This window comes from Scyliorhinus torazame, chromosome 1, assembly GCF_047496885.1.
Source record: "Scyliorhinus torazame isolate Kashiwa2021f chromosome 1, sScyTor2.1, whole genome shotgun sequence".
NCBI lineage: Eukaryota > Metazoa > Chordata > Chondrichthyes > Carcharhiniformes > Scyliorhinidae > Scyliorhinus > Scyliorhinus torazame.
This window is the reverse complement of record NC_092707.1, coordinates 379,483,571-379,509,002: the sequence shown is the minus strand read 5'-3', so window position 1 is coordinate 379,509,002 and position 25,432 is coordinate 379,483,571. Positions and strand designations below refer to the sequence as shown.

At 48.3% G+C, this 25,432-nt stretch overlaps 1 protein-coding gene across 5 annotated transcripts in view; it reads right to left on the bottom strand.

Annotated features, from left to right (window-relative positions):
- Window positions 1–14,473, bottom strand: part of birc6 (baculoviral IAP repeat containing 6) — a 371,663-nt gene extending 357,190 nt beyond the window's left edge. For 3 of the 5 annotated variants that reach the window (XM_072512218.1, XM_072512222.1, XM_072512230.1), the window contains exon 1: window positions 14,048–14,472. In XM_072512218.1, the coding sequence (XP_072368319.1) occupies window positions 14,048–14,240 (193 nt within the window). In that variant the 5' untranslated portion in view covers window positions 14,241–14,472. Of the gene's footprint in view, window positions 1–14,047 lie in introns of all 5 variants that reach the window. The other 2 variants (XM_072512201.1, XM_072512210.1) reach the window with 1 other exon arrangement.
- Window positions 14,474–25,432: the final 10,959 nt, after the last annotated feature.

The following is a 25,432-nucleotide window of genomic DNA, read 5'->3' as shown; positions in this document are numbered from 1 at the left end:
TGAATCTATGAAGTAGGCTGCTGAGCCATTCTGTACAGCATCTCCAAAATAATCCAAACCTACAGATAAATTACCAATCAAAGAACAAAGAAAAGTACAACACAGAAACAGGCCTTTCGGCCCTCCAAGCCTGCGCCGACCATGCTGCCCGTCTAAACTGAAATCTTCTACACTTCCTGAGTCCGTATCCCACTATTGCCATCCTATTCATGTATTTGTCAAGATGCCCCTTAAACGTCACTATCATCCCTGCTTCCACCACCTCCTCCGGCAGCGAGTTTCCAGGCACCCACTACCCTCTATATTTAAAAAAACTTGCCTCGTACATCTCCTCTAAACCTTGCCCCTCGCACCTTAAACCTATGCCCCTTGTAATGGACCCCTCTAGCCTGAGAAAAAGCCTCTGGCTATCCACTCTGTCTATGCCCCTCATAGTTTTGTAGACCTCTATCAGGTCGCCCTCAACCTCCGTCGTTCCAGTGAGAACAAACCGAGTTTATTCAACCTCTCCTCATAGCTAATGCCCTCCATACCAGGCAACATCCTGGTAAATCTCTTCTGCACCCTCTCCAAAGCCTCCACATCCTTCTGATAGTGTGGCGACCAGAATTGAATACTATACTCCAAGTGTGGCCTAAGGTTCCATACAGAATCCTGGTGCAAAATTGGTAAGTTTGTGTAAAGCAGACATAGAAAATGTAACATGGTGGCAGTGATATGAATTTGAAGATCACAGGAAACGATTTGGTACAATACAGAGGCTGTATATACATCGAAACCCCAGGAGCGTGCTTTGCAGAACAGTGAGCATCCAATCTGTGAACTAGCTGGATTGCTGGTTAGTGGGAGCAAATCAGTTTTGATCAGGCATGTAAAGCTGCAGGGCCATTTCCATGTCCTCAGGCGCTATCCCTGCACAAAAGACAAAAAAAATGCACAAAAACAGAAAAAGAACTTGAACTACAGCCACCAAAAAAAGAGAGAACCGAACAAAGCAGCTGCACTGGCACATCAGGAAGATGACCACCAAATTCCCCAGCATGAATTGGAAGGCCATAGATATCCTAAATTTAGATTTTTCAAACAAAGGAAGAAACTATGCTTTTTAGATTTAACTATGACAGAACCAGATAAACAAGCGGTGAAAATAAAGATAGCCAATGGAAATGGGGGGGTTGCATCAAGTCAACACTTTGGACCTATCCAAGGAGGATCAGAAGAACCATGTTGAGCTATGGAACATGCTGGAATTTCAGCTTTGGTAAAAATGACCACTTCATTGCAGTGTTAATGTGAGCCTACCTGTGACACTAATAAAGATTCTTATTATGAAACAACAGCCACATGAATAAATTGATCAGTTCTTCAGCAGGTGCTGTAATAACGGCAAGGACTGCAACTTTCCAGAAGCTGAACTGTCTGCACAGATAATTGAGTAGACTATAACTTCAAAGCCAAAGCCTTCCAAAAAGACGTTTTGGAGAACACTGGACACAGTGCTTAACAGGTGGCAGAAAATACTGCGCCAACATGGCTGGACAACACCAGAAAGCATTAGGTGAAGCTACGAGTATTGGCATGGTGGCCAGGATGCAGAAAGTAAGCAAGCCATGTGGGAAGTGCGGTTTACTGCACCCACTGTGAAACTGTCCTGCATTCCAAGATCTTTGCAAGCTATGCGGTGGAACAGACATTGGGCTTACCCACAGAGGAAGTCTGGTTCCAGAGGTGTGGCCAGAGGTTACAGTAATAATAATCTTTATTAGTGTCACAAGTAGGCTTACATTAACACTGCAATGAAGTTACTGTGCAGATCCCCGAGACGCCACACTCCGGTGCCTGTTCAGCTACACGGAGGGAGAATTTAGAATGTCCAATTCACCTAACAAGCACGTCTTTCAGGAATTATGGGAGGAAACCGGAGCACCTGGAGGAAACCCACGCAGACTCCGGACAGACAGTGACCCAAGCCGGGAATCGAATCCAGATCACTGGCGCTGTGAAGCAACAGTGTAAACAACTGTTGCCCATACAAACAACCAACTGAAAGGTATGTGCAGCACACTGGCTGCACCAACAGGGAGCACATCAGAAACCTGCCTAAGCATAGGCACATACGGAGTTTAGCGGCCAGATAGACCAGGTGAAGATTTAGGGCGGCAAAATCTTTGTGGAAGGTGAACAAGCTTTCCACATAATGTCACATTCACAATGTGTGGATAAAGTCAAACAGCTAGAGGCTGTTGATATTTTGCTAGTATCAACATTGTATGCCTAAGAAAAGCGGCAATACACACACACACCGACGGTTGACACAAGAGTGAGTGAAAATATCTCACCAGTCAGAATCCTGAAGGATATCTATCTGGATTGTGGATCATTGGAAGTCAATAATGCAATCTACTACAGATAAATTAACGGTGTACAAGTCACGCATTCATTACATAGGTGCATTGACATTGAAACGCAGGTATGGTAAGTCTGCATGGAAACCACCGGTATTCTACCTGATGCACACAAGCAGATCAGCAGTAGCAGGGTTACCGGCATGCACAGGACTCATTATTGTGACCATGTGCAGAAGAGGCCAAGAATAATCTCAGAGTCAGTACATTGACACTTTAGGAAACTTCAGAGATGCTGTACTCAGAAATTCAATTCTGGGGCAGCACGGTGGCACAGTGGTTAGCATTGCTGCCTCATGGCGCCGAGGTCCCAGGTTCGATCCCGGCTCTGAGTCACTGTCCGTGTGGAGTTTGTACATTCTCCCCGTGTTTGCGTGGGTTTCGCCCTCATAATCCAAAGATGTGCAGGCTAGGTGGATTGGCCACGCTAAATTGCCCCCTAATTGGAAAAAATGAATTAGGTACACTAAATTTAAAAACAAAAGAAATACAATTCTGTCGATCGACTTACCTGGAAAGTGCACGTACAGGAGAAGCCCAAGAGCGAGTTGGATGACATGGAGCACACCAGCATTGTGCTGTGAGGCAGCAATACTAACCACTGTGCCACCGTGCTGCCCCAGAATTGAATTTCGGAGTACAGCATCTCTGAAGTTTCCTAAAGTGTCAATTCTGTCTAGATCATGTACTGATTCTGAGAATATTCTTGGCCTCTTCTGCACATGGTCACAATATTGTACACAAACTGATGCAGGTCTATCACAGGTGCACTGGAAAAAAGATGGCACAATCAGGGCATGCTTGGACCCAAGGCATCCAAACTTTCTCTAAAGAGATGCCACACAAGATTCCAACTTTAGATTAATTGAAGTTTTCCTCCAAGTTGGATGCCAAACGCAGGTATTGGTCAGTTTTTTTGCCAAAGGAATCTCAAGAAATCATGTTGTTCAGGACACTAGTCGGAAGATACTGCTTCCGGAGATTGCCTTTTGGTTTATCTGTTCCAGCTGAAGATAGAAATACTCCTGAATGCATATGAATTGCCGATGATATTTCAGTGATGGGCAAAACCAAAGAAGAGCATGGCAGAAATCCAAACTCACTGATGGCAGCAACTCATCAGGAAGGACTCTCCTTCAACAGCTAGAAATGCCAGGTGAATGTAGAAATGCCCAGCAAATGTAGGATAGATTAACTTTTTTGGCTCGATTGATTCAAGTTCCAGGCTCCGTTCTGGCCTACGACACAAACTCCCCAGGACAAACTCCCCAGGACAAACTCCCCAGGACAAAGAGAACTTACAGAGATACCTCGGATTTTTCAAATTCTTCACGCCATACAAACCAAACTTTGCCAATGAGGCATCATCACGAATAGGGGTCTTAATTAATGATGTTCCATACTTATGGCAGGAAGAGCATCAACATACAAGAGACAATACTATGACCCAAGGAAGGAGACGGTCTTGGAGGTCAATGTATCTCAAAAAGTGTTAGGAGGATGCATCATGCAAGATGGCAAACTAGTTAGCATTTGGCTTCAAATGTCTATCTCAAGTACAATCCAATTATTCAAATATAGATTGCGAAACACTTGCTCTGGCATTTGATATCACAAGGTTCCACACATACCTATTTGGTAAATGATTCGCTGTGGAAACTGATGTTTTTGGCCGTACAGAGATGAACTAGGTATTTCAAGGTGTGATTTTCAGAGCTTGCACCTGAAACTCAAACATATTCTTACAGTTACCAGAGGGGCAAATGGGCATAGAGCGAACAGGACACCTGACAAAGAAACTGTCATGGCCAGGGATCAATAAAGATACCAAGAAGGCAATGAGGATGTGCGTAGCATTTAAATGTCACCAACCACGTCAACTCAAAGAACCTCTACACTATCATAAAATTCAATCGTACCCTTAGTCTAAAATTGCAACAGATTTATTCACTATCCATGGCAATGACTTTCTCCTGGTCACTGATTACTTCTCCAAGTTTCCAACCATCGGACAACTGAAGGATGCCTCAAATGCATCGGTTGCACAAACAACGAATGCAATATTCAGTTTGGCTGGAACGCCTGAAGAAGTCAGGGCGAACAACAGACCACAATACATTGGCAGACCTTTTTGGGACATGAAAGAAATGAGACACAAGACATGTGACAGCCTCGCCACACAACCCTGGTCCAATGATCTTGCCGAGCAATGGTTCACTCCATTAAGGCATTAATCATGAAGTACTGGGAAACAACATCTCCCAAGTTGCCATGTTATTCTTAAGTGCAACAGCTTCAGATATGAGCTTATCGTCAACAGCAGAAATCTTCTTTCAGAAGGCAAATTAGGAAAACCTTGCCACGCTATCACCTTTCCCAGTTCTCAGAAATACAGGAAAGTCTATTTGAAAAACGAGAGGAGAATGACACATGGCCAGCATGCAGGTGAGGAACTGCCGAGTCTGCGTACAGGACAGAAGGTTTTGATCATGCATCCTTCTCAGGGAAACTTGTCACTCATAAATATCCTAAGTGTGCAGTGAGCCTAGACAGCTCAGGGAATTGTACCACTGTGTAACACCCAGCACTCCAACTGCATCTAAAACACATTCAAAGACAATTCTGTGAAACTGTGGAAAACCACCAAGATGCCTAATCAGCACTGCAATAATACATGGAAACATAGATAGAAAATAGAAGCAGGAGGTGGGCATTCGGCCTCACACACAGGATGCCAACACACCGACATGTGAAGACCCCCTTCTGGGTCTCGGGCAGGAAATACATCACAAGATCCAGGAAGATTAGCAGCTACCCTTATACTATTGAGACTCTTGGACTCTCAATTCTTAAACTCTCTTCCGTGTAAATAGTTTTGGGAAACACTCTACTGTGCATGTATTTTCACTCAATATATGTAATGTTTTCTTGAGAACCAAAACAGGGATGTTGTGCTATCATTTTAAGAAATAAGGACTGCTGGAAGGGATCAAGGCAAAGTGGGAGGAAGAGTTGGGAGAGGGTACGGAGGAGGAGTTCTGGTGTGAGGTGCTCCGGAGGGTACGCCTCCACCTCGTGTGCGAGGTTGGGGTTGATACAGCTGAAGGTGGTGTACAGAGCATATCTTACAAGGCAAGGATGAGCCGGTTCTTTGAGGGGTAGAAGGTGTGTGTGAACGTTGTGGGGGAGGCCCGCAAACAACGTTCATATGTTTTGCTCCTGTCCAAAGCTGGAGGATTACTGAAAGGAGGTTTTTAAGGTAATCTCTAAAGTGGTGCACATGAAACTAGACCCGGACCCTCAGGAGGCCATATTGGGGGTGTCAGATCAGCCGGGGTTGGAAACGGGCGCAGGGGAACAGCTAGGGGTGTGTGCGTGTGTATTTGTGCGCTCGCGCCTTCCAATACTGGATTTTCAAATAAACCAAATCTATGTGTGGTTTACAAGATCTGGTGTGAGATTGATGAGTTTATGCAAAGCAGACATAGAAACACAACAGTCACCACTCAGTCATCAATGGGAGGAGCTCAAGAATGTCAAGTTAATTCACCATCTCAAATTGCAAGAATGCCGCTCACTCTTTAAGAATTTTCCTTTGTAGTCAGTAAATGACATCCTCCTGAGGTCCCCACAATCACAAATGCCAGACTTCAGCCAATAAGACTCACTCCACATAGAATCATAGAAAAGCTACAACACAGGAGGCCATTCAGCCCATCTTGACCATGATGTGGAGTGCCGGCGTTGGACTGGGATGAGCACAGTAAGAAATCTTCCAACACTAGGTTAAAGTCCAACAGGTTTGTTTCAAATCACTAGCTTTCGTAGAGCTGCTCCTTCCTCAGCTAGCGATTTGAAACAAACCTGTTGGACTTTAACCTGGAGTTGTAAGACTTCTTGCCATCTTGACCATGCCAGCCCTAGGACACCCAGATGTCCTTTCTAATCCCACATTCCTGTATGCGGTCCATTGCTCTGTAGCTTAGAGCACTTAAGGTGCAGATCCAGGTACATTTCAAAAGACTTTAGGGTCCCTGCCTCCACCACCCACTCAGGCAACGAATTCCAGACTCCCACTACCCTCTGTGTAAGAGGGATTTTCCTCATGTCCCCTGGTTCTGGAATTCTCCACCAAGGGAAACAATTGTATCCTGTACACCCCATCTCTTCCCCTCATAATTTTGTACACTAATATATTTGACAGTAACTTCATTGCAGTGTTAATGTAAGCCTACTTGTGACAATAAAGATTATGATATTCAGTGGTTGAGCTCATTGGATTCGGCAACGGCTATGGGCCCTGACAACATCCCGTCTGTGGTGCTGCCGACATAATAATAATCGCTTGTCACAAGTAGGCTTCAATGAAGGTACTGTGAGAAGCCCCTAGTCACCACATTCCGGCGCCTGATCGGGGAGGCCGGTATGGGAATTGAACCCACGCTGCTGGCATTGTTCTGCATTACAAGCCAGCTATTTAGCCCACTGTGCTAAACCAGCCATGTACTCCAGGACTAGCTTTGCTTATGTTCCAGTACAACTGCAACCCTGGTGCCTACCGGATTAAGTGGGAAAATTGCCCAGTTATATCCTGCCTTAAAACTTAAAACAAAAGCAGAAAATACTGGACAATAAACAGGTCTGACAGCATCAGTGGGCTGAACAGTTGGCCTGTAATGCAGAACAAGGCCAGCAGCGCGGGTTCAAACCCCGTACCGGCCTCCCCGAACAGGCACCGGAATGTGGCGACTAGAGGCTTTTCACAGTAACTTCATTGAAGCCTACTTGTGACAATAAGCGATTATTATTATTATTATTATCTGTGGAGAGAGAAGGGAGCTAACATTTTGAGTCTGGATGACTCTTTGTCAAAGCCAGAGAGAACTGGAAATAGGGTCAGATTTATACAGTTGTGGGGTGGGGGCATGGATGGTGGATAGGGAACCAGTGATAGGTGGAGATAGACAAAGATGTTGTGGACAGAAAGACAAAAGGAATGTAAATGAAGTGATTATGGCTCCGAATGTGCTGATAGTAGCACATAAAGATTAAAATGTGTGAATGACAGAACTAATTTGAGCAGTGTGTCAATGGGCAACTTGGAACAGGGAACAGATGGCCCAAGTGGGGGTCTAATGCAACGGTCTCCAGTTGGTTGATGAGTGTAGCTTCAACAACATTCAAAATGCTCAATACGATCCATGTAAAAGCTGCCTGCTCAACTAGCACCCCGTCCACCACCTTAAACCTCTTCCACGACAGGGCATACTGACTGCAGTGCATCGACAAGATGCACTTCAATAACGCCCCAAGGAGCCTTTTGACAGCACCTTACAAACCTGCAACTTTTACTACCTAGAAGAATGAGGGCCTTTGGGGCAGCATGGTCGCGCAGTGGTAGCACTGCTGCCTCATGGCGCCGAGCTCCCAGGTTCAATCCTGGCTCTGGGTCACTGTCCGCGTGGAGTTTGCACATTCGCCCTGTGGTTGCGTGGCTTTCGCCCCCACAACCCAAAGATGTGCAGGCTAGGTGGATTGACCATGCTGAATTGCCCATTAATTGGAAAAAATGAATTGGATACTCTAAATTTATTTTTAAAAAGAATGGAGGGCATTAGGGGCGTGGGAACTCCAACTGCAAGTTATCCGCCAAGTGACACATCATCTCAGCTTGGAACTGTGGCACTATTCTGTCATCATCACTAGGTCAAAATCTTGAACTCTCTACCTAACACAGCATGTGGGTGTGTCCACACCACACCTACAGCAGCAGTTCAAGAAGGCTGCTCATCACCATCTTCTCAAAAGGTATAAAGGGATGGGCACTAATTGCTGGTTTTGTCGGCGATGCCCACATTCTACGAATGAATAAAAAGTTAATAATGTTAAGAACAATTCACATCCTCTGTTCAGCTCATTTATAAAAGACAGTAAGTGCAGATTTGCTCGAGACTGGAGGAAGAGCACAATTATTTCAAATACATAATACTCTCTTCTTGGGAGGTGCACATGTGGAATAAAGATATTTTCCACTTAAACGTACTCCCTCACAAGCACACAAGAATTAGGGGAAAGAGGTCATGTAATCCCTCGAGCCAGCTCCAACATTCAATAAGGTCATGGCTCATCTGATTGTGACCTCAACTCCACCCACCTGATTGCCCCCGATGATCCTCAACTCAGCCTCGAATATATTCAATGACCGCGCCTCCACAGTTCGCTGGGGAAGAGATTTACACTAATGACTCACTGAGAAAACAAATTCCAATCTCAGTCTTAAATGGAAGACCCCTAATTTTTAAACTGTGTCCTTCATAAAAGGTTGAAAAATGTAGCTCTTCCAAGTTCCAAAAGCATCATGTGGAAAAGGGTAATTTTGGGTCTCATTGAAAGACACCCAGTCAGTTGCCTGCTATGAAGAGCTCAGGTGAAAATAAACATTCCTGCAGCTCCTGAATGCTGGCCCCAGTACTGCAGTCCACCTCAAACGATTGGGAAACCATCCAAACAGCATCATGCTTCGAAAGTGCATTTCAACACCAAACAGTTATTTTAAAAAGAGCAGCAATACACAAGGCATCATTTTAAAATGGAGTTAGACCAGCAACAAGAGTAGAGTTCTCGGGACAAGATATTTTGCAATTCTCCCTACCCAAAATTTTCTCCCAACTCTTCGCTGGTGAGGTACAATTCTGTTCTAGGAGTTTACAGCTCCATCTCTCTGATGTGTAATTCATGGTCAATCCTCACGTTAACTTGGACAAATACCAGGTTATTCCATCACTGAAGACTTTCTAGCTCAAACAGTTCCATCCGCACATGAAAATGTACAGCAGGTGAGTAGTGACAATCAACCACATCTTTCGGCAACAGGTGTTTCAGCAGTGCATAAGGGACAACCTTTTCCAAAAGATGTTTGGAGGTGGATGGAGCGGGCAGAATTTAAGTGAAATTGTGTTCATAACATGAATTTCAATTGTTTTCTTTGAAAATTTGTGTAACATTAGTACAATTCAAGAAGCTTCCAGTCGTGTCATGTCAGACACTTTCCCACCCCACCCAAAATCTTTTATTGAGCAGCAGGTAAGAAAGCATAACTGCCCAGGTAAAATACTGGGCTAATTCAAGATTTCTACATGGGTACCACCACGATTAATGGTCTGTGCTGAACTAAGTCATAAAATGTAACGGCTAAATAGAAAGCATTATACCAATTTTCTGTTGAGCCTTTAGTGCTGTCAAAATAAGGCAGGGAAGAATTCTAATCAAGGTCATCACTTCTTGCTCAATGATAAAAGTGCATACATAAATCAGACAACACCACAGCCAAGGTGGTCACTTGAGATGCAGGTCAAGCTCCCAATAAATTAGAAGTTCTCAAACTGAATGTACCTGGTAGTCAGTGGACAAGCTAACCACAAACTCGAAAGGATAATAATGTAGCATCATCCAAAATACTTTTTGTCTTTATTAACCCGCTCTAGGAATAAATCAAGTCTGGGATAAACAAAGTCTAAGTTTAGCTCAAAATTGCCACAAAGTCACCCCTTATCATATTGCAACATATACACGAAAATGAATACCCAAATTGGACTTTAAAGCATAGTTAATTCATACACCTGACATTACTTTATCAACAGGTTTTTCCAAATTCACCATAGTTTTTTCAAATTGAAGAGCCATTTTGATTTCACTTCTCGTTCAATTAATTTCTCATTTTGCCTGCCTAATCCTTCTCCAATCCACCATAACACAGGGAATATGAAAGAAAAAGCTTCTGCATTTTAGCTCTGATCCAGAAAAATAAAAATTCAATTAGTGGTCCATTCGGTTTCAAACTCCGGGGTCAGACCAAACAAGCGTGAGCTCTGCTCTTAACCTCCAAGTCAAATATTATTTACATCTGCCAAACTCAAATATATTCAGATTAAAAAGTCAACTGTCAATGTTCTTTAATTTAAGAGAAAAAAATAGACAATGGTTCAGAAGCTGTTAAAGTGCAATTAATTTAATCAAACTTTTCCCGCAGCTAAACAATTCACAAACAAAGATATTGGCAATAAATAGCTCTATCAACATACATAAAAAGTGCAGGCTTACTTTTCAGGTATAGCCAACCAATCACCACAAACATTTCACAAATACTGACCAGCCTGGAGTGCATCTCCAGCATTTTGTAGTTTCACTGTGTTGGTTTTCGTTTCCTTTATTGCGCCAAATTTCTTGCTGTATCTATAACCTCACATTTTCAAGCACATTGCGTTATGTCTTGACTATTTATTTGGAACAAACTAAAATTTACAACAGCAAGACACCTATCACCACATGATTATGAATTATTCAGTCACCCAACATAACTGCCTTCATTATTTACTAATCAATAGTTTATAGGTTACTCAAAACCACATGACAAGAACTATTTGAACTCATGCTCTATGTTTTTGACCACAAATACAATGGTTAGCACTGCTGCCTCACGGAGCCAAGGACCCAGGTTCAATCCCGACCCCGGGTCACTGTTCATATGGAGTTTACACATTCGTCCGGTGTCTGCTTGGATCTCACCCCCCACAGCCCAAAGATGTGCAAGGATAGGTGGATTGGCCACGCTAAATTGCCCCTTAATTGGAAAAAAGAATTGGGTACTCCAAATTAATACGTAAAAACACAATGCAAAGAGGTTTCAGCTGAATAATAGTTGGGTTGAAAAGATCACCTTGATCTTAAAAGAAACTAACTGTGGCAATGAACTGACCGACTGAGACAAGGTGAGTGCAGAAAACCTCAGTTCAAAATAACAGGACGGGAAAGAAATGTACAACTGCATTTTAGCACACCAATGTAAGATGGTATTTCACCAATGTTTATGAACACTTTTTTGAAGCCGAAGTAAATAGGATCAGCTAAGCATTGTAACGGATTTGCATCTAAAGGTTTTTTAAACCAATAATAGTTATATAATTTTGTTGTAACTATATGTTTATACTGCACTATCCTAACAAGTAACGTCAGTAAGTAAAGTCACCATTGTCCCAGATGACCAAAGGCTGCTTTCCCCTTTGAGGGGGAGAGCTAACTGGTGGTGACTTAACCTGAGGATCAACCACACCTCAGGCGAGGGACAAGGTTCAAAAGGCAGGGCCTTCATGAATAATTTCAGCTGGTAAGGGAATTGAACCCATGCTGTTGGCCTTGCTCTGCATCACAAACCAGCTGCCCAGCCAACAGAGCCAAAACGGCCCCACAAGTCTGCATCGCAACAGTTTTTAAGGCTCCACAACTGATCTAAGAATTAACCACAGACTGCTCTACCTTTATAAATACTGAGTTGACTTGGATAATGAAAAGTAACCTAAATCAAACATGGTCTATTATTCTCAATTAAATGAGTCCTGAAGATGTGGTGACCTGCTTTTAATTTGATGCGATTCTGTTTGAAAACACCAGAAGAATTAACATCGAATGTTACATGTCATTTAGTACAGCTGTGCTGAATTTAAAGAGCAAGTCAGTGTATTTGAGCAATTCATCGCCTTTGCAGCCCTTTGAGATGTGACTAAATTAATATAAAGTTTACTTTACAGTAATTTATAGCTTACAATTAATTTAGACATTTTTTGAACTTTGCATTTGATCACACAGGCTTTTCATAAACCATTAAATTACAGGATAGCACAGAAACAGACCATTCAACCCAACCAGTTCAAGTCGACGTCCATGTTCCACTCGAACCTCCTCCCATTTATCCTGATCTAAACTTCATCATTGTCATAATCCTCTGTTTCCTTATCCCCCATATGCTTACCCAGCTTCCCCTTAAATGCATCTATACTATTAGTTTCACAGCAGAATGAGTTCACACACACTCCTCTCTTTGGGTATAGACGTTTCTTATAAATTCCTTATTGGATTTATTGGTGATTATCTTATACTCATGACCTCTATTTGCACTCTTCCCCACAAAAAAATTATACAGAAACCATGTTGAAACAAACGACAAAAGGGATATTTTAAATATGAAAGCTGTATTTCAAATTCTCAACTTAAGATTTTGAACTTTACACAGATTGTCTTTAGGTCAGGTTTCTAACTACCAGAGGTCATTCAATTCATTAAAATTATGTACATTAGTTCAAAGTACATCGCTAAAATTTAGTATCTCCAGAAATGGTATACCCCTGAACAAAACAATGTGCTCCAATTAGCTTATGTAGAATTTCATAAATCACAGAAAGCAAAATAGATTTACAGGATAGCAAAAGTAGAACTGAAATCCATGACTGAACATGGCGCTACCTATAAAGTATTGCTACATCGAGGAACCAGAACAGCAATCTTATTGTTACACAAACATTTCATTCAGTGAGCAATATAATTCTGGCATAAATATAAACCACAGGCTCCCCGAACAGACAAATGTCATCCTTATTTGTTAACTTTCCCCTCCTTGTATGTGTGATCTGGTGACAATTGAGCAGATACCTATTAACGGTGGTCCATTTTTAGATCAGGTCAATGTTTACTATCATAGATTGATAGAATTTACAGTACAGGAGACCATTCGGCCCATCGAGTCTGCACTGGCCCTTGGGACAGAGCACCCGACCCAAGCCCACACCTCCACCCTATTCCCGTAACCCCACCTACGAGTTAACAAAATACAGTAAAATTAAAACGTACGGCTGCATTTACAGACACAAATGCAGAGTGTAAATGACAAATATTGGTGATATTCTACAGCATAAAATAGGCGAACAAAGTTATGGATTATATGTATAATTTATTAATACGGTGTATGTATAAGTCATGTGCAATGCACAGTATCACAATGGATGTGTAAATATTTTAAATGCACACTGGCAATCGCGTACATATATCAGCACATTTCACATTCAGGATGCTTATGCTAATTATGTCCACATTTGTAAACGTGTACGGATTTATACATGCAGCACATTTTCTGACAGATGTCCTAATACATTGTTTCCCAGACAGGGCACTATGACAAGAGAAAACACGCTATTTTTGGGCCATTTTAAACAGCAAGAATGGAGGAGGCAGAGAAATAGAAAGAGAAAGGCAGAGGGAGCGGTTCCGGGTGTGAGAGGAGGGAAACCGAGCCGACGTGTGAAGGGGAGGAGGGTGAAAATAAGGGGCGCGGAGGGCCGTGTGGCTTCATATCTCGCCTCCCAAACCTCCCCACACTATCCCCGCTCTCCTCCGCCGGAGCAGCCTCTGGCCCGGGCTGCGGACAGGCCGGCTTCTGGCCCATCCTGCTTCAAATTGGCCGGTGAACGAGTAAAACCTTCCCACGCCGCGCCCGGCCTCTTCAGTGAGGCGAAGGGCCCCACACCTCTCCCGACTCCCACCCCACCCCCTCCCTCACTGCTACCACCCTTATCCTCCCAACACTCACCCCACCCCTCCCCGGCCTCCAGTCCAACTGCCAGGCCGGGGCTTCTGAGCGGCCTTGCCACTCCTCCCACCGCCCGCTCGGTGATCACTCGGGGAGGGTGATCACTCGGGGAGGATGGGCCGCCCTAGGCCGCGTTGAGCCGGCTCCCCTCCACCCAATCCCGGCGCCCCTCCACCCAATCCCGGCGCCCCTCCACCCAATCCCGGCGCGGCCCTCACTGACTCACCGTTTAACCGGGACACCTGCAGCACGGTGCCCGAGGTGCCGTCGATGACTTTGACGGTGCAGCGGTTGGTGACGGCCAGGATGGCGTTGAGGGACGGGTGGTAGGCCAGGCTGCGCAGGCCTTCCTCGCAGCTCAGGCAGCCGTCGCGGGTGAGGAGCCAGTCGGACTCGGCTCCGGCCCCTGCCGCCGCCATATTGGAAGCAGCTGTGAGACAGGAAGGAGCCGCCGCCGCCGCCAACTTTCACCCCGGAGCCGCTCGTCACAAGGAGCCTGGCAACCGCACAGGAAGCGACAGCCCAACGTCACCCGGGGAGGAGGCTCTTCCCAGGACAGCCTTAATGAACCAGGGGGTGGAGGGAGGGAGGGCCGGTTGGTAATGTGCGGAGAATAGTGGAAAGACGGAGGAGAATAGAAAAGGGGGAGTGAGAGTGAAGACGAAGGGAGGGGAAAGGAAAAGAGGACGGGGAGGGGATCGGTGGTAATGGGGGAGGTGGGAGGGGATGTGAGAGGGGGTGGGGACAGGTGGGGTGGGGACAGGTGGGGTGGCGACTAGGGGGGGTGTGGTGAGGACTGGAGGGGGTTGTGGACAGGGGAGTGGAGGGGGAGGGGGAGGGGACGGGTGGAGGGGTGTGGGGACAGGGGGGGTGGGGACAGGGGTGGAAGGGGGGTGGGGACAGGGGTGGAAGGGGGGTGGGGACAGGGGTGGAAGGGGGGTGGGGACAGGGGTGGAAGGGGGGTGGGGACAGGGGTGGAAGGGGGGTGGGGACAGGGGTGGAAGGGGGGTGGGGACAGGGGTGGAAGGGGGGGTGGGGACAGGGGTGGAAGGGGGGTGGGGACAGGGGTGGAAGGGGGGTGGGGACAGGGGTGGAAGGGGGGTGGGGACAGGGGTGGAAGGGGGGTGGGGACAGGGGTGGAAGGGGGGTGGGGACAGGGGTGGAAGGGGGGTGGGGACAGGGGTGGAAGGGGGGTGGGGACAGGGGTGGGGACAGGGGAGGGACTGGGTGGGAGGGACTGGGTGGGGGGGACAGGGGAGGGATTGGGTGGGGGGGACAGGGGAGGGGGGGTGGGGAGGGGGGGTGGGGGGGACAGGGGAGGGGGGGTGGGGGGACAGGGGAGGGGGGGTGGGGGGACAGGGGAGGGGTGGGGGAGACAGGGGAGGGGTGGGGGGAGACAGGGGAGGGGTGGGGGGGACAGGGGAGGGGGGTGGGGGACTGGGTGGGGGGGACAGGGGAGGGGGGTGGGGGGGACAGGGGAGGGGGGTGGGGGGGACAGGGGTGGGGTGGGGGAGGGGGGGGGTGGAGACGGGAGGGGGTAGGCGTGTGGAGGGGGGTAGGTGTGGGGGGGTGGAGGGGGTAGGCGTGTGGAGGGGGTAGACGTGAGGGGGTGGAGGGGTTAGGCGTGAGGGGGTGGAGGGGTTAGGCGTGGGGGGTGTGGAGGGGGTAGGGGATGTGGAGGGGGTCGGGGGGTGGAGGGGGTAGGGGAGGGGCTTATGGGGGGTAGGGGATGTGGAGGGGGTAGGGTGGATGGGGGGGTTGGGGTGGGTGGATGGGGGGGTTGGGGTGGGCGGTGGGGGGGCTGAGGATGGAGTGGGGGGGTAGAGGAGGGGTGGGCGGGAATAGAGGAGGGGGTGGGCGGGAATAGAGATGGGGTGGGTGGGTGGGGGGGACTAGAGGAATGGGTGGGTGCGTTGGGGGACAGGGGGGGGAGATGGGCGAGGAGGGAGTACGGGACAGGGAGGAGAAGGGGTGGGAACGAGGGAGGGGTGCGGATGGGGAGGGGGTCAAGGGTTGGGAGGGGAACGAGGGAGGTGTGGCGAGGAGGGTAAGTCGCTGGGCGGGAACCAGGTGGGTATGAGATATAGTTTGGGGAGGGAGAAGGACGATGGAGAGGTACGGATATAAGGTAAAGAGGAAGAATACAGGGAAACAGTTACCAAAATATAGAGAGAAAAAGAAAATTTCCATGCACCGTAATCATGTTGTGGAGATGCCGGCGTTGGATTGGGGTGAGCACAGTAAGAAGTCTTACAACACCAGGTTAAAGTCCAACAGGTTTGTTTCGATGTCACTAGCTGCTCCTTCCTCAGGTGAATGAGGAAGTGTTGTAAAACTTCTTACTGTAATCATGTTGAAATACAATTTATTGAACTCATTAGATGATAAGATGGTTTATGGTAAAACCTGAACAAGAGTTTAAATATATTTTAATTCAATTTTTCCAATTTTATGCATGACAATTACAAGTCACAACTTTTAAAGTGCTTTAATTAAGCATTTTTTAAATATAAATTTTAGAGTACCCAATTCGTTTTCTCCAATTATGGGCAATTTAACGTGGCCAATCTCCTGCACATCTTTGGGTTGTGGGGGCGAAACCCATGCAAACACAGGGAGAATGTGCAAACTCCACACGGACAGTGACCCAGAGCCAGGATCGCACCTGGGAACTCAGCACCGTGAGGCAGCAGTGTTTTTTCCAATTAAGGGGCAATTTAGCGTGGCTAATCCACCTACCCTGCACATCCTCCCTGTGTTTGCATGGGTTTCGCCCCCACATCCCAAAAATGTGCAGGGCAGGTATATTTAAAGAAAAGAATAACATTCGAGAACAGAGACTATATTTCAGATATGTTGGGATGATGTAGACATTTTTTGTTAAAAGGCGTAAATTGGGCACAGTGTATGAAGGAGGTGCAGAGCTTTCTGATTGCACTGCCCCACATGTTGGAAGAGATATTGACGGCGGGAGGATTGGAAAAGAGGTGGTGTCGACGATTTATGGGGTTATTCTGGGAGAAAATAAGGTATCACTGGATGGGATTAAGACAAAGTGGGAGGAAGTGTTGGGGGAGGGCATGGAGGAGGGGTTGTGTGAGGTGTTACGGAGGGTGAATGCGTCAATTTCATGGGCGAGGTTGGGACTGATACAGGTGAGGATGAGCCGACTCTTTGAGGGAGTGGAGGATGCTTGTGAGCGCTGTGGGAGGAGCCCCGTAAACCATGTATGTATGTTTTGGTCCTGTCCGAAACTAGAGAAGTATTGGAAGAAGGTATTCATGTCACCTCGGGGGTACTGTGCGTGAACTTGGAACCAGGGTCCCAAGAAGCCATTTTCGGGGTGTCGGACCAGCCAGGGATGCAGGCGGGTGTGGGTGCAGATGTTTTAGCCTTTGCCTTGCTGATTTCCCCGAGGCGGGTCCTGTTCGGGTGGAGGTCAGCTTCTCCGCCTTGTGTCTTGGCGTGGCAGGGGGATCTGCTGGAATTTCTGACTCTCGAGAAGGTGAAGATTGAGCTGAGGGGGATGAAGGAAGGGTTCTACAATTCATGGGCACTGTTTATTATGCACTTGTTTGCCATCCTGCGGAAGCTAAAGAAATTTGGCATGTCTGCATCGACTCTCACAAACTTCTACAGATATACGATAGGGAGCATCCTATCCGGCTGCATCACAGCCTGGAATGGCAACTGCTCAGTCCAAGATCGCAAGAAACCGCAGACTGTGGTGAACTCAGCCCAACGCATCACACAAACTTGCCACCCCCACATTGATTCTGTATTCGCCTCTCGCTGCCTCAGGAAGGCAGACAGCATTATCAGAGACCCCTCCCACCCAGGCATTGCCTTCTTCAAGACCCATCCATCAGGCAGAAGGTACAGAAATCTGAAGACTCGCACATCCAGACATAGGAACAGCTTCTTCCCCACAGCTGCAAGACTCCTCAACGACTCCCCCTCGGACTGATCTGTTCTCTGTAAGAACACTATTCACGACGCCCTATGCTGCTCTTGCTCATGTATTTGCTTTGTTTGGCCCCTTGTTCCACACTGTAACCAACCACTGTTTTGTCGATGTACCATTTGTCGAAGATCCCTGTGGATTATTCTTGTGTCTACTATGTACATACTGTGTACGTTCCTCGGCCGCAGAAAAATACTTTTCACTGTACTTCGGTACATGTGACAATAAATCAAATCAAATCGAAAAGTAGGCGAGGAAGGGGGGTGTTGAGGTTATTGTTGTTCTTGAGTACATTGTTTACGGACTGATTGTTAATTCTCTTTCTTTTTTTTACTTTGAATGGGTGATGTTTGGGTCTGTATATTGAAGGGGATACTGTTTGGACGATTGGTACTGTATTTGTTTTTATTTGTATTCTTTTTATTTGTTGAAAATGAAAATAAGATTTTTTTTTAAGAGTTTTTGTTAGGTTTTATTAAATGTAGGGTTTTAGTTGTGGGGGACTTTGCCTTGCTCTTGTGGCACAGTGCACGTTGGTTAGCACTGCTGTCTCACAGCTCCAGGGTCCCAGGTTCAATTCGGACGCGGGTGATTGTGCGGGGTTTGCACTTTCTCCCCATGCCTGCGTGGGTTTCCTCCGGGTGCTCCGGTTTCCTCTCACAGTCCAAAAATGTGCAGATTAGGTGGATTGGCCACGATAAAGTGCCCCTTAATGAGCAAAAGGTTAGGTCGGGTTACGGGGATAGGATGGAGTCGAGGGCTGAAGTACGGTGCTCTTTCCACGGGTTGGCGCAGACGTGATGGGCTGTATGGCCTCCTGCACGGTAAGTTCTATGATTGTTTGCTTTTGGGTGTGGCCACATTCAATGGCGAATGCGTTGTTGGGGGGGGGGGGGGTGGGGGGGGTTAGTTTGCTGATGGTGTCTATTGGTCTTTCTTTGCCCAGTCATTTGACTTGGTTTGGTGGCCACCTTGGGTGGATCTTTTTGCTTCACCTTTTGAGTGGCCCTTGGTTAATCTCACTTGGTGGAAATGGCTGACTCCGGATTAAGGGGAGGTGGGAGTCTTCCAATCCTCTTGGTCACTTGAAACGTAAAGGGTTTGAATGGCCCAGTGAAGAGGTCAAGGTCATTTGACCTTCTCAAATTGGGTGCTTTGTGCACCCGAACTATCGGGATTTCTCACTTTTTTTCACAGGTCCAGTTATATTTCCTGGATTGATTTCTTTGTTTTGGATAAGGTTCTCCTCCCTCACTCGGTGGTGGCAGCTGAGTGTTTAGCAATTATTATTTCAGACCATGTTCTGCACTATTATCAATTTGATTCTAGAGTCTGAGCCCACCCAGCGTCCACCCTGGAGGTTAGACAGACACTACACTCTTAGATGATGCGAAATTCTGTGAACGTATGTCCACAGCCATAGACGGCTATATAAAATCTAATATGTCCGATTCAATTTCACCTTCCACTTTATGGGAGGCTCTTAAGATAGTCCTCCGGGGGAGGGTGGGGGGAGAGTTGGTCCTCCGGGGGAGGGGGGGGGGAGAAGAGTTGGTCCTCCGGGGGAGGGGGGAGGAGAGTTGGTCCTCCGGGGGAGGGGGGGGGAGAGTTGGTCCTCCGGAGGGGGGGGGGGGGGAGAGTTGGTTCTCCAGGGGAGGGGGGGGGGAGGTATCTCTGACAGGGTGTATGTGTTGCAGACAGCTTTGTTTGAGCAGCAGAGACTGGTGGATTCCATTCTAGAGGTGGATCACCAATACTCATTTGATCCTCCGGAGCTAATGGCAAATAGGAAAAAGTACAGGCCCAGTTTGAGCTGTTGTCTACTGACAGGGCAGGACATCAGTTACAACGCTCCAGGGGCACGTTCTATGTGTACGAGAAAATGGCCAGTTGTCTTCTGCCTCACCAACTCAAATGGCAGGTGGCGTCCCGGGAGATTTCTCTGATACTTAATTCGGGCATCAACTTCATTTCCACCCCTCCCCAGGTCAATGCGGTTTTGAAAACCTTTTACCGTGATCTTTATAGATTGGAGCCCCCTACAGATAAATCAGTCATGTCCGACTTTCTAGACAGTCGACCCGTCCAAATGGTTAAGGTGGATCTGAGCAATGAGTTGGACTCCCCTCTATGCCCAGATGAGAGTGTAAATTGTATTGGGCTGATGAAGTCTGGTAAGGCCCCTGGACCGGATGGTTTTCTAATTGAATTATCATAGAATTTACATACAAGAAGTTATCAGAACAGCTTGTGCCATTGTTATTGGACATGTTTAATGATTCCCTATCCCAGGGACGTGGCCTCTGACCCTCGCTGAAGCTTCCATTTCCCTGCTTCTTAAGAAAGACAAATACCCGACAGTGTGGTTCGTACCGCCCTATGTCACTATTTTTAAAAAAATGTTTATATGAAGGCATTTATATTTATAAGTCGATAAATGGTTTCCATCTCTGGGCAAACCCCTCCACAGACCCTCTCAAGGCGAACTTGATTTTATCCACCCTAAGGAATTCCACAAGGTCGGCCACCTACACCCCCGGTTTCAGCAGCCCTGAGTCTCTCCATTCCAACAAGATGCGTCTCCAGGCTACCAGAGAGGTAAAGGCCAAGACGTCTGCCTCTCTCACCCCATGGACTCTTCCGACACTCCAAAAATTGCCACTTCTGGACTTGGGACCACCTTCACCCTCAGCACCTCAGACATCATGTCAGCGAACCCCTGCCAGAATCCATCCAGTTTTGGACAGGCCCAATATATGTGGACATGGTTCACGGGGTCCTCCCGCGCATTGCCCACACCTATCCTCCACCCCCTCAAAAATCCTGCTCATTGTGGCCCCCGTCATACATGCCATGTGAAATACTTTAAACTGAATGAGGCTAAGCCTAGCGCACGAGGATGCATTCACCCTTCACAGAGCCTCCTATTATCGCCCGGCCTCCAGCACCATCGCCAGCCCTTACTCCCACTTCCGCTTAATTTCTCCTATTGGGGCGCCCTCCCAGTCCATTAATTCTTTGCAAATCTCCGACACCCTGTCCTCACCAACCCCTGTTTTTAAAACCACCTTGTCCTACAACCCCAAGGGTGGCAGGTCAGGAAAGGACGGCACCTGTTTCCTCATATAGTCCCGAACCTGTAAGTACCAGAACCCATTCCCGCTGGGCAGCTCATATTCCTCTACCAGTCCCTCCAAGCTCGAAAAGCTGCCCCTAACAAGGAGGTCCCCAAACTGCTCAATCACTCCCTGAACTCCACATCCATCATCCCCACCCCCCCCCCCCCCCCCCCCCCCCCGCCAAGAACAAACCTATGGTTCCCACAAATCGGAGCCCAATCTGAGGCCCCCACCAGGTTCACAAAACCTTCCCCCTGAATCTGCTACTATATTCCTCACCTCAAACGCCATTCATTTATTTGCCAGCACCGCTACCCCCCCCCCCCCGCGTCATCATGTCTAATCCTGAATGGAAGTCTTGCCCTACCCACCCTTTCCTTAGCCTTGTCTGATCCCCGATCTTCAAGTGTGTTTCTTGTAAAAAAAAGGCCACGCCTGCCTTCAAGCTCCTCAGGTACGTGAAAATACGTGACCGTTGAACTAGCCTATTCAGCCCCCTCACGTTCCATGTGACCAACCTGCTCAGAGGGCACCCTGCTGATCAACCATACCCCTTCTTAGGCCAGCCCCGGCCCATGCCATGCGATCCTCCAGGCCCACCCTCGGATGTCCACCGTCACCACTCCCTCTCATGCTACACCACAGCAACAACATCTTTGTCAGCAGCCCCCCCTTCCCCTAAACAAAATAACAACCCCATTGCCCTCTGCTTCACTAACCACCTGATCACCCCTCACTGCGCTCCTGTTAACTAGCCCACCCAGCTAGCCTGGCACCCCGCCCAAGGCGCCGGAGCCTCCGAACCCCCACTGATTCCCCTCCCCCCCTCCACTCACACACCTCACAAACATCAATGAAATAATAAAAAGGTACACTCGCCCTCAACGCAATAAAACATCTTGAAGGAGAAATGTTCTCCAACAACCAACAAATGAAAAAAAGAGACAAAAACAAATGGACAGAGAAATAACCCATCTCCTCCCACCTCCTCCACAGTTCAATGTCCTTCTCCTGCCAGTCCATTGTCACTTAAAAACTCCATCGCCTCCTCTGGTGTTCCGAAATAATGTTCTTGGCTATTGAGAGTCACCCAGAAATGGGCCATGTACAACATCCCAAACTTCACCCCCTTTTTAAAGAGGGCAGCCTTCACCCGATTGAACCCGGCTCTCCTCTTAGCCAGGTCTGCGCCCAGGTCCTGGTGCACCCGAAGCTCTCTCCCCTCCCAGATGCATCTCCATCTGCCTCGCCCATCTCAATATCTTCTCCTTGTCCAGGAACCGGTGAAGATGCACCACCATCACCCTCAGCGGCTCATTCGCCAGCGGCTTCCTCATCAGCGTCCTGTGAGCTCACTCGACTCCAGGGGCACGTCAAAGGTCCCTTCCCCACTCAACGTCTCCAGTATCTTAGGGGGGGCTATGGTAGCATAGTGGTTAGCACAGTTGCTTCACAGCTCCAGGGCCCCAGGTTCGATTCCCGGCTTGGGTCACTGTCTGTGCGGATTCTGCACTTTCTCCCTGTGTCTGCGTAGGTTTCCTCCGGGTGCTCCGGTTTCCTCCCACAGTCCAAAGATGTGCAGGTTAGGTGAATTGGCCATGCTAAATTGCCCTTAGTGTCCAAAAAGGTTGGTTGGGGTTACTGGGTTACAGGGATAGGGTGGGAGTGTGGGCTTCGGAAGGGTGCTCTTTCCAAGAGCCGGTGGAGACTCGATGGGCCGAATAGCCTCCTTCAGCACTGTAAATTCTATGATACGTGCCAGCGTCCGCTCCCTCGATGTCTTCAGGCATCCCCACGATTCTTAGATTCTGTCTCTGGGAACGATTCTCCAAGTCCCCAACATTCTCCTTTAACCACTTCTCGGTCTCTCGCATTAGACCCTCTTCAGCTACCAATGAGGCGAGCTGCTTACGTGCTCCCCCACTGCCTCCTCCACCTTCTGAATAGCCTGGCATGGGACACCAGTCTCTGCTCCACACGGTCAATTCCCACCACCTTGGCTAGGTCCTTCTGGGCCTCCCTTCTCTGTCGGCTAAACTTCTCATTCAAGAAGTCCACCAGTTGCGCTATCAACCACTGGGCAGACAAGACCGACCCTTCACCCTCTGCCATCCTAACCTGTGGCGCACAAAGATTCTCCTGTTCCAACTGTTCTTCTCGACCCACTTCTGGTCCATGGATCCATCCATCAGCACCAACAGTGGAGTTAAACTCTTCTCCAGTCACCCCTCCCCTTTTTTTCCACAAAGCTTCCTCCCTATAAACGGGGAAAAGGTCTGAAAAAACAACCTCGAGCAGCAGCTGCCAAACGTGCGACCACTCACACGGACGTCTCTGGAAGTCCCCATATCGCTCTTGAATGCGAACCTCAAGCTACTCGCCAAGGTGTTGGCGCTGAGGTTGGAGGCTTGTCTCCCAAATATAATTTTGGACGATCAAAGAGGATTGGTGAAGGGCGCCAGTTTTTTTTTTTAAATTTAGAGACCCCAATTCTTGTTTTTCCAATTAAGGAGTGATGCACAATCAATTACTCTCGAGACAGGACTTCCGGTGACGGCGGGCGGGAGGCAGCCGCACATTGGAGGGCTCCCGTTCGGGAACGGCATTTCGCGGGACGTCCGGTGACGGCGGGCGGGAGGCAGCCGCACATTGGAGGGCTCCCGTTCGGGAACGGCATTTTCGCGGAGTAACGCCCGGTCCTAGGGCCAGCGACGGCAGTAAAAGTCGGGGGATAGCGCACAGAGAAGAAGGATGTCGAAAATCACCACAAAAACAGCCGGGAAAAAAGCGTCTGAAAGTCCGTTGGAGAGGGGAAAGGTCACCGCGGGGTCAACAAAGAAAATGGAGGCTGGAGCACCAGGGGAGGCCGCAGTGCTTACGGCTGAAGAACTAACTAAGGTGATGGCTGCGGAATTCCAAAAGCAGTTGGCGCAGATTGAGAAATGTATGTAGATGGTGATGAAGGAGATGATGGAGGTTTTGAGTGTGCTGGTGGAGGAGGCGGTTTCCCCGGTGAGGACGGAGGTGGCGAGCGCAGTGGCGGAGGTGCGAGAGCAAGGGGAGGCGCTGAAGGAAGTGGAGGAGACGGTATTGCAGCACGGTGATCAACTTGCCTCGATGGGGAAGGAGATGCGGAAGGTGATGGACACGAACACGAATCTGAGAGGAAAAGTGGAAGATCTGGAAAACAGATCCAAGCGACAGAATTTGAGGGTCGTGGGGATGCCCGAAGGAGTTGAAGGACCAAAGCCGACTGAGTATTTTGCCGCGATGCTGGCAAAACTACTGGGGGAGGGGGAGGACCCCTCCCGATATGAACTGGATCGGGCTCATCGGTCGTGGAGGCCTGTACCAAAGGCGAGTGAGCCGCCAAGGGCAGTGACTCTGTGCTTCCGTAGGTACAGTGTGAAGGAGAAGGTCCTGAGCTGGGCCAAACAGAAGCGGGTGGTGCAGTGGGCTGGAGCTGGTGTACGTGTATACCAGGACTTTACGGTGGAGCTGGCGAAGAGGTGGGCTGCCTTCAACCGGGTGAAGAGGGCACTGTACATTGGCAAGGTGCAGTGCGGCATTGTATATCCAGCGAAGCTGAGGGTGACTTACAAGCTCAGGGACTTTTATTTTGGAACGGCGGAAGCAGCGGAGGAGTTTGCGAAGGCAGAAGGACTGTGGCAGAACTGACAAATTGAGGAATGGTCATGTGCCGATGTAACCTCATGACTGTATTTTCTTCTTTTTTTGTATCACTGCGCGCGGGTGTAGAGGCTAAAGGAGCCAATGTTGCGCATATTTGGACAAGGGAAGGGACGGGACTTTCACTCGAAAGGAGGGCTCTTTGAGGTGTAGGTGGATATGCGGGGTTTGTGTGCTAAAAGGGGATCTTTGGGCTTTCCTTGGGCCGGGCAAGGGGGAAAGGGACCCGGGCGGGGGCCTCCACGCTGGCCGGTTTAAGCCAGCCAGTGAATGGGAGTGAGGTGGGGGGAGGGGCTGCGGCCATCGGAGCCTGACAGAACGGGGTTCGAGTGGTCTATCCAGGGTGGAAAGTTGGGGGGAGGGAACCGATGTTGGGGGAGAGAACCGAGGTTGGGAGGAGGAGTTTTACAAGAGGCATTGGACGGGAGGAACTGGAGACTTGAGGGGGGGGGGGGTTACAACTTTGGGGTATCATGTACGGTACTCTCTTAGAGGCTGGATGGCGTTGGTTGGAGGGGTGGGTGGGTGGAGAGCCGTGTAGATTAAGCGTGACTACGGGTAATTCCTGATTCTTTTTTGTCATTTGTTTATGTAAACAGGCGGGTTGAGGTTTGGGGGTTGGTGGGCGGATGGGATCGTTGTTATTATGGGGATTGACATATCTTGTTGATTATTGTTTATTGTTGATGGGTGTAAATGTGGGAGAAAACGTGAAAAAAAATTTTTAAATAAAAAGAAATTACTCTCGAGACAAGGTGAGTCATAACTAATAGGCTTTAATCAGCTAGAACTGTACCCAGCAGCCTCGATACAGAAAGTGAAGGCTGCTGGGACAGCA